Below are 10183 nucleotides of genomic sequence, written 5' to 3'. Positions count from 1 at the left end.
AGAGGTCAAATTATCTGCCTCTCCAACAGACAAAAAAACCCCACAAATCTTAAAATCCAATGGGTGTCTTAAATAAGATAAGCCTATTGTTTTTATCAGTTTTTATCAGCTTAAAATTGATCTAATTATTTAAATACTTTGATGGGACCACGAATGCTAATTTATTTTAAAATGTTATTTTCTGAGGACTTAACCCGACAGTGAAATAATTCATGTGACGCTCAACAGTTAATAATCAACCTGCTACGTCCTCTGGGGGCGTAGCCACGCAAGCCACTCTCACGTTACGAGACCTTGCGCTTCCGTGTTTACACACCCACGACAAGGAGGAGACTTGCGCACAGTGCAAGTTTACCAAGCAATCATAGTGCAATTGCGGGCAAAGTGACACATTGTAGACTGAATGGTAAAAGGAGGAGAATTCAGGTTCCACAATTGCCTTCTACAGCGGAATGTTCACTCGAAGGGGCTATGGAGACGTCAAGAAATCTACACAGAAAGTTCTGGACCCAAAGAAGGATGTTTTAACGCGGCTAAAGCATCTTCGTTCACTACTAGGTAAGATACATGACATCAGGCTTTAATGCAAACACGTCGCGTTTCCTAGCCACTGACTGGTGTAATAGAATAGAGGTGGCCGGTGGCTTCTTACAGTCTGTGCGTTTAAGAGCAAGCTATACCCTATCTGTCTCGCATGCAGGCACACACTGTCATTAATTGTCAATGATGCCTTGGTATCTCAGTTCTGACAGTAAGGACTTGGCGCCCTGCCGTCTTCAGACAAAGGGTCGTTTAGCTACCACACAATAATATTTGCATGGAATATTAGCAAGCTAGCTAGTAGCTCGCTAGCGTTTCTGTCTAGCCAGGTGGCTAACGAATGTTAGCTGTCTTTCGTGGCTAAGTGGTTGATAAAGGCTAGCCACGTACTGTGGATGCTTGCTAATGATGGCAAACAATTCGATAGAATACGTTCATTTTCAAGTAATAGATTTGATGCTGAATAACTCCGTTATTTGCGCTGCAAACACCATCACAGCTAACAAGGCTATCCAGGAATGATGTATGGGGATCTGTCAACTAACATTAGCCACAGACAAGGGCAAGCTAATGATAATAGTACAAAGCTAGCAATAAATATAGGATACACATAATTTCGCATTACAGGTTGATGTAAGTGACTAGCTAATTTGTTGGCTGAAGTATCATCTTACTCACCCAAACGTAATTGATTTGAGTGAGACTGAAGGTAATTTGCTCAATGCGATTGATAGTGGTGTGGGAACAGAACCAGGTTACTTTTTCTGGTCTGGCACTGTATAGTTGCTGGCAAAGCGACATAGATAAGGTTAAAGTAACTTCATGGTACAGCCGTTTTCTGTACACAACCCTCGTTTTGATCATTTTAGGCTCTATGTTATCACATATATGGGCTGACTCTTTGTTCTTTAAAAACATAGAGCTAATAACTAGTTCTAACCTGTAAAACATTATAGCGTGTAATGGACCTTAAGAAAACCCCCAGCATCCGAGCCTCGCCACCGTTACAGAAAACATGAGAGTTGGTGTCACTGTTTACTACTGAGTAGTATGTTGGCCTGTTCTCTCTCTCTCGGAATCATCTCAGCATTCCACCCATAGACATATAGAATTCTATATGTCTATGATTCCACCACTCGCTTTCACTGAGTTCTAATAGACTCCCTTGCGTGTCCTGCGTCTCCTTGTTATGCTTCTCTGATCACCTGGTCCAGGGATGGAGGAAAGGGCTCTGGTGACAAGTTTCCCCTGTGTGACCTATCTTTGGCAAAGACCGTTTGCTGGATTCCAGAATAACATTGTAAATTTCAGCGTCCTAGGGTGCTTTTTTCTCCTTTCGTACCGTCAGAATGGTCTAGTTTTAAGCTTCTGACATTCACAGTTCACTGGAGAAATAGCAGAAATTTTTTAAAAATGTTTAATGCAAGTAAATAGCCAGGGTAAAACATAGGCAGTGTTGGGAAGGATACTTTCAAAACGTATTCCGTTACAGAATACAGAATACATGCCCAAAAATGTAATCTGTAACGTATTCCGATACATTAATTAATCTGAGTATTGTATTCTGAATACTTGGAATACTTCCACATTGAATTGCATTTTATAAGTGTAGGAATGCGGCCTTTTGGGGCCCGCGGGGTGTCTATTAATGGCCCTCGAGCTGTTTTGAAAAGTTTTTTTAATTATTAAAAAAAAAAAAAAAAAAAAAATCGCGCTGGGCGCTCTTATTTTGAAACCGCGCGCCGCGATCTCAATACGAGGCTGGGGGTTGCAACGATAAACAGATAGCAATCACACCATATCAGCCCAGGTTTGAAGCATTGGCCAAAGAAAGCAGAGGCCAATTCTCCCATTAAAGGGGACATGTGAGAAATGTGAAATAGTTTGGTAAACAAAGCACAAAAATGAGCTGTCTGAAGGCTATTTGTTTAATAACATGGTTAATAACAGGGTTATGTTTGGTTTTATTTAGTTATTTATTTTAATATATGCCCAAATTAAAATTATATTTTTATTTTAGGTACTATTTTTGTTTTTAATAAAAAGGAAATGTTATGTTATAAAATGTTGTAAATGTTATACATACGTTATGTTATGATACGTTATCGGACGTACACGGTCCCAATAAATGGCCCCTTGAGTCACTGAATTTTTTTTTTGTGGCCCCTCATCATTTCTACTTGAGTACCCCTTGTTCCTTTACGAATGTCAAATGAAAAAAGATAACAATTGATTTAACACAGAAATGAGGCTGTCAATTTACATGCATTGCCTGTGAATGCCTGTAAACCTGAAGACCAGTATGTTTTGAGCCACCTACCTACATATTTGACCCACCTAGCCTACTCTACATGTCAACACACCCCAGTAAAGTGTGGTCGTATCTCAGCAGGAGAGCCTGCTCAAAGTGCTTATCTGTCATTTTGTTGCGATGTGGAGTGAAAATAAGCCGTTGAAAGACTGTGATTAGCCCTGTTTGACATGCTAGCTAACATTAGCTAAAATTAGCCTGTATTCGCTTAAAAACTGAGGTTAGATTATTGAAGAAGCATCTTAAAGTAAGTTTATTTTGAATTAGCCAAGGGAAGCTGTAGTTTTACTGGTCACGGGGCTAGTAAATCAGCACATAGGAGAATGTAAAGGCACACATCTGGCTGATACAACTATGTTATAGCAAGATGACCAGTTAAACTAGCAGATGACTACCCTGGGCGAATTGAAAAATAAACTTACTTTTAGATGCTTTTTCAAGTTGGAGGTGGAGTCTTTCGAAGCCGAAAGGAGGTTGCACAGTTATCTTCCTTCTCTTGCTTTAACATGAAATGCTTATTACATTTCCAGGATAGAAACGCATTCCTGCCCTGGCTCTCTTATGCCGGCTCTGGCACCTGCTCCTCTTAAGACTCCATCAGCAGACTGATCACTCAAATAACATTTTCATTCGTTTTCATGTTGGGGCTTCTGGGAAATGCATAAAGTTGCCTTATTTTATTTAGAGAGTGAATAAACTCGTGAAATAGAGAAGTACCGTCATGTATTCCATTGATTTCAACAATGTAACTGTATTCTGAATACCATCGATTTAAATTGTAACTGTAACGGAATACAGTTACTCGTAATTTGTATTCTAAATACGTAACGCCGGTACATGTATTCCGTTACTCCCCAACACTGAACATAGGTAAGAATGTAATCCACTTCTTAATATGCACCATGAAGTAGTTTTGGAATCTTAAAGCAAATTATGGCCCCGGAAAAAGAATGCATCTTTCAGGATGACCAGGTGGCAGATGGCCGAACATGCATGAATTGCAAAAATGTACGGAATGAAAGATGGAAAAGGCTGATTCAGGATGGAATGAGAGATGCAATGACCGGAAACAAGGGTATTCGCTATTTGACACCACCTGCTGTTAAGACATTTTTGAGAGCCTTGGGATGTCCTCAAATATGTTGACCTATTTTGCTGATTTCCCTTCACTTACATCGTTTTGTTAAAGCATCCCATGTACCATTTTGTGCTCAAGCACGGATATTATGTATAAGACATTTTTATTTTGTTTATTGGATGAGAAGACAAATTCATAAGATAATCAAACGATAAGGCTTAATTTAACCTTAAGTAAAGGGTTTAAATGGTACGTTGATGTAAACTATGATTTTTAGGCTGCCTCTTCTGAACCAAAAGCAAAACAAGGTCCAGGACATAGAATTGGACTTGTTGCTTGAGGAACTCCTCTACTTTTGGCTTCTATGACATGTCATGCCCTCCTCATTATGACTGGGCTGAATAAAGACATGGAGCTAGAGATGGTCATAAGTGAATCAGAAACAGGCTCATGAAATGTTTTCAAATCTTCCGTAAAACCATCAGCATTGATCCTGTGGTACATCAGTGTTGTGTGTGTCTGTTACTTTGACTATGAGTCTCTTCTCTGAGTCTTTCAGAAGAAGTACTTTTCTCCACCTGCTAGAGTGAGTTGACTTTCAGGCCTGATTTATCTCAGGATACAAGTCACTTGATATATTTTTTTAATGGCTGGTTAGCCTAATTCAGATAGCATGGAATACTGTTTTGCAAAGTCATATTTTTATTTAAATTATGATTGTTTTGTTTGTCATTGCATTGCAATTCCTCATGACTGTGATGGAAGTCTCTCCAGTCTCCAAAAATATCAGAGGGTTACTCACCATGAGGATGTTTTTAGTTTGAATGCGTATGTGGATTGATTGTCTAGTTTACGGAATCAACCCATAGCTTGAGGGGACCTATATCAGTGCCAACTTAGCTGAGTTTCAGAGCACCTGTTTTATGTGACCGCAAACGTTGTCCTGGCAGCACTGAGAGTTTGAACTGTGAGCTGTGGTCTGCCCATGGGTCTTTCTTTTCCTGCTGACTCCACACCACACGGGTTCAATGTCAAGACCAGAACTCAGAGGTCACACACCAGTTGAATCTGTCCATGGCTTCCCCGGCTGTTTTTTTTTCTCTCTTCCACATATCTGGGGAAAGATAAGGCCCACTTGTTTATACAGTGAGCGTTATTAGGTCCTCCATTTTGTGGCCACCCCTTCGTAGTGTGGCGGGGTGCTGTGTTTTCATCAGAGGCAGGATTTCCTCCCACTGTCTGGTTCCTGTGAGGACAGGAAGTCAGGATGAGTGATGAGGTGCCACGCTGCACACGCTCTTTAATTCCTTGTGTCAATCCCAGTCCCCCTGGGGTTTCAATGCACATGACCAGAGACCGGCTGCTGCTGATCACGAAGCCTAACCACTCTTGTCTGGTTAATGTTGCAGCAGTCTTAGTTAAGCTACACACCAATACACATGGATGTAAATATCACATCATACACACAGACACAAAAGCACTTTTTTTCTTTTTCCATTGTGTTTTTGGAAACTTGGGAGGGGAGGCCTTTTCCATGTCCCAGAGGTACAATTTACCCAAAGTAAAAGCAATTATAAATTGGGGGAAAGTCTCTATAAATGTCAGTTACATCCTGAAACGGCAGGAATACTGCTGCTCTGCTGGGGACCGTTTCCCTCTGGCTTCAGCTGAGCTCAGCACATATGGAGCAAAAATAACCATGAGTAAAATATTAACAATAGAAGGGTCATATGCCAGTGTCTTGGCCTACAAATTTTAAAGTCCAAATTCCTCACATATCCGTGTGTGTGTGTGTGTGTGTGTGTGTGTGTGTGTGTGTGTGTGTGTGTGCTTGTGTGTGTGTGCTTGTGTGGTGGTGTTTTCTTTGCGTGTTTGCTTTGTTGTGTTATGTTAATTCACCCTATGCCTGTGCTGTCAGTGGGTGTGGGGAAGGTGCTGTAGACGCATTGTTGGTCCTGCTTGGCTGGCTGCGCCTGCGTTTGGTAATTAGAGGACCACCTGATCATACACAGCCTCCCCCAGCTCCTCCCTCTCTCCCTGCCAGAGAACATTGACTAGCATGAGTGTGATCTCTTGTCCAAAGGCCCCTTCATCGTCTTGGCGGAGGATTATTTTGGCAGCCTGACAGCTGTCAGGTGACTGCTCTATGTGTTGTACATCTTAAGACCATTTAAAGGCACAAGTGATCTCACTAAGGCTTGACTCCCACTCTGCTCTCACTATGTGGTTGCCCTTATCTCAGCATCTTGCCATATCTCTGGAACCTGTGTAAACAAACACACTGATCCAAAGGGGCAGGTGGCCTTTATGGAAACAAGGGTAAATAAAACATAGTGTTTGGGTGATAACACTTGGGTTTTGTAAGTAAGTGTTTTGGTTTTTTACTGTGGGCTTCAGTGTAGACACCCTTTTCCTTTTTTGCAGTTCAGCTTGAAGAAGACAAGGTATCTTGGGTCAGCTGCATGTATGGGAGGACTGCCACTGTTTAGTGATCCACCGTTAGGGCACAGTTGGAATGACACACCTGAGAAACTTGACTCCAGCCCAGCCTCTTGCCTCTGGCTGTGGGCTCCTGAGATCTGACATTTGATTTCTCCCCCTCCTTCTCAGCACAGTCTGCATCAGGGTTCGCCTCAATTCCATGATCTGTTTTTCTTCTTGTTTTTTGGTTTGTTCATCAGATATCTGGGAATAGAAAAAGGGATTCAGAGTGGAAAACGCTGTGGTTGGAGAACCATGAAAATTACTTTTGAAACTAGATAGATAGCAGTTATTTATAGCATAATGTTGTTTTAGCATGTTTTGTTTTGTTTCTGTAACTATTGGGCTTTTGAAACCCAAATGACTGACTCCTGCTTAACAGGGCTAATGCAACGATTTGTGGACTATGTGTTCAGCTTTGTTATGTTTGGCCTTCACTCCATAATACACTAGTCCTCACTAAACTTAGCATCCTAGTTGAACTGTAGGGAGAAACTTCAAGAATTTGTGGGCCAGTTATATTTTCTGGAGGTGATGTTGACGTAGGTTCAGCCTACTTTTGTATATTCTTTGAAATGGTAGAAGAATTCTGTACGCATGGAGTGTGGTTTCTCGTGGCAGTTGATCTACAGGGCAACCCTTGTCTAACTTTCCATGGCCAATTTGCATTCTGGTGTGAGGCCTCTGCTCGGCGGATAAGTGCAGGTGGCTGTTAATGATCCACAAAGACTCAACTGTCAACAAGCCCTCAGAGTTGAACTGGCTGCATCAGGAGGGTAATAGACTGCCTGTCTGCTTCCTCCTGGGCACTCATTAGCCTTTTGTGCTTGTCAACTTACTTGCGCAACAAAAAGCCTAATTACTGATATTGTCATGCTGATATTGATGTTGATGCTTGATGCTTGATGCTTGATTTGATCCTCATTGTTTTATAAAGATTCACAGGGAGATCAGGCTCTATCAAGAGAGAAGCATCTGAAAAGGATATGAAGATGGGCAAAATGGGCAGTCTTTTCTTATCAACGTATACAGTACTACAGTAAAACTAATATTATAGGCCTACTCTGGTCATACAGTTAAAGTCAGTATTAACAGTGCAGTTCACAAGTTGCATTGTGAATGACTTATGTGCTGAGTTTATGCTTTCAGCAGACTGACTACGTTTAAATATCTCTTAGGAATGTTAATCATTTTCTGTGAAGTGTTATTGGGAGTTCTTTAGTACCGGTTCAGGTAAGACTAACCTATATCTTTTCTGGCAGGATGCCTGTCAGCTCCATTGTCAAACACTGGGTGTAGTTTGAAGCAGGACTGGTTGGGTGACATTTGATAGTCATTAGGAGTGCCATATCTGAAGCTGGTGTCATAGTGACAGCAAACTGGACTGCAGGCAGCAGGTGTGGGAGTGGCTTAAGCTCAAGCGCTGCCAAGTCTGCTTCTGTATCACAGCTTGCTTGAGCCACTCCCTCCCTTTATCCGTTATAGACTAAGTTCCTGTTATTCCTCAATATGGTCTGTTGTGACATGGAGGAGGGCAAACACGTTTGGTTGTGTAAAGTGGTCTTCCTGGATGAACTGACCGTTGTCTTTATCTGAAAGTAGACAAGGCAGTTGTTGAATCCTTGAATTAGGTAGCCAAGATGTAGGGTTTAAAAGAGTAATTCAAGCCTTCATATTTTTCAATGAGCATATTGGTAACAGTTTTCCTTTTCAACAAGTAGTAGTAAGCATGCTTGAGGCTATCCAAAGGTCAAACCGTGATCTCTGTAGCCTTCTCACAAGAACACATTTTAGGCATCCTTGAACAGGGGAAGCTTGCTAAGGTGCTAGCTCTGGGGTACTGTTTATAAAGGCAAGAGCATTTTAATGGCTGTGATTTGGTGTCTGGAACCCTATCACCCACTAAGTAATCAAAGGAACAGTAGTGTCAACGCCTAAGCATAACAGGAACACTCTGGAATGTTCTCATGAAACCTCCCAGGGTTCTGATTAGAGAAGTTGAAGCTCATTGAACCACTGACTACCTACAGTCACTCAGTTCTCAGTTAGGCAGGAGGTGAGTAAAGCGTGAAATATACTTCTGCATCCTTCTCCGACCTTCTCCGCCCTCGAAAATAAATGGGCGGTTGGTCGGATTCAGAAGGATTTGATCGTACTTACAGGCCTTATACACTTCTACCACGGCTGTGCGTGCTGAAAGTAATTTACCGTGGCAATAATAATTATAAGGACGGCAACGGCGCTTTAAAACGACGTTTTACATTATTCAAATGTGAAAGATTAAAGGCAAGAGAATCGCCAGTAGGCTACCTTCTCATTATGTGTGTGTGTTGTCAGTGTTTGTAATACAATGGTGTTGGCTGTAAATAAACTCCACTTTGCGTTTTTGACAATAAAATAAATCCCATTTAGGATAACAGCCTTCTTCCTATGTGCGGGAGTTTGTTGAACAGTTTAACTGTGCAGGAGTTGTCCAATTTCCCATGAGGCTTTGCTCCATTCTACATTAAGGGACAAATTCATTCGCTGGCCAATTTATATTTGTGGTCATGAAAGTTATGTAACGTCTGAATAAAAAGAAATAGATCAAGATAGGAGGCTAAACAAAAATCAGTAGGCTGGATTAATGAAAGTGAGTTCGACACACACCGTGAGTGAGATGTATATAGACAACAAGTGTTATATACAGTCCCGCTCAGCAGTATTGGCACCCCTAGTGAATATGAGCAAACAGGGTATGAAAAAATATGTCTGTGCTGTTTATCCTCTTGGTGTTTCACTCAAAATATTCACAAAAGTCTTACCTTTACATTGAAGTTAAATTATTGTAAGAGAAAACAACGGTTGAGATTAAATAAATATTTTTTACAAAAACATGTGTACCACTATTATTGGCACCCCTAGAAAAATCTTATAATTGAAATCTAACTGAAGTATATTTCCAGTCATGTTTTACATGTTTAAGTTCACCTGTTTAATTATGAACTCTTAAGAGGTTAACCATGACTTCCTGTTCCACTGATGTACAAATATGAGATGACACAGGCCAAATTCCATTAGTCATTCATCACAATGGGAAAGACCCAAGAACACAGTGACAATGTGCAATAAAAAGTTGTTGAGCTGCACAAATCAAGAAATGGACACAAGAAAGTCTCGTACCAGTTGAAAATACCCATTTCCACTATCATGGAATTAATAAAGAAGTTTAAAGCGTCAGGTGATGTTAAGAATCAGCCTGAAAGACGACGTGTGTGTACATTGACCCCACGCACCGTGAGGAGGATGGTTCAACTGGCAAAATAATCTCCAAGGATCACAGCTGGAGAATTGCAGACATTAGTTGAGTCTTGGGGTTAGAAAGTCTCCAAAACTACCATCAGACGCCACCTACATCACCACAGGTTGTTTTGAAGGGTTGCCAGAAAAAAGCCTCTGCTGTCAATCAACAACAAACTAGAGTGCCTACAGTTTGCCAAATGGAAGTCAGACTTTCAATGGGACTGAGTTAAATGGTCAGACGAGACCAAAATAAAGCTTTTTGGCAAAAACAACAAAGGTGGGTTTGGCGTAGACAGAAAGATAGCCATACAGAAAAGCACCCCATACCTACTGTGAAGTATGGTGGCCGATCTTTGATGTTGTGGGGCTGTTTTTCTTCCAAAGGCCCTGGACATCTTGTTAGGATACATGGTATCATGGACTCGATCAAATACCAGCAGATATTAAATGAAAACCTAACAGCCCCCTCTAGTAAACTTAAAATGGGCCAT

General features: G+C 41.2%; 1 protein-coding gene across 1 annotated transcript in view; it reads left to right on the top strand.

Moving 5' to 3' along the window:
• Nucleotides 1-363: 363 nt before the first annotated feature.
• ralgapa2 (Ral GTPase activating protein catalytic subunit alpha 2) overlaps nucleotides 364-10183 on the top strand; it is a 136471-nt gene continuing 126651 nt past the window's right edge. Inside the window, exon 1 of the mRNA XM_080850757.1 lies at nucleotides 364-558. Coding sequence (XP_080706883.1) covers nucleotides 453-558 — 106 coding nt within the window. The 5' untranslated portion in view covers nucleotides 364-452. The remainder of the gene's footprint in view (nucleotides 559-10183) is intronic.

This window comes from Sprattus sprattus (genome assembly GCF_963457725.1).
Source record: "Sprattus sprattus genome assembly, chromosome: 13".
Classification (NCBI taxonomy): domain Eukaryota; kingdom Metazoa; phylum Chordata; class Actinopteri; order Clupeiformes; family Clupeidae; genus Sprattus; species Sprattus sprattus.
Note: the sequence above shows the minus strand (reverse complement) of the source record. Positions and strands in the feature narration are given on the sequence as shown.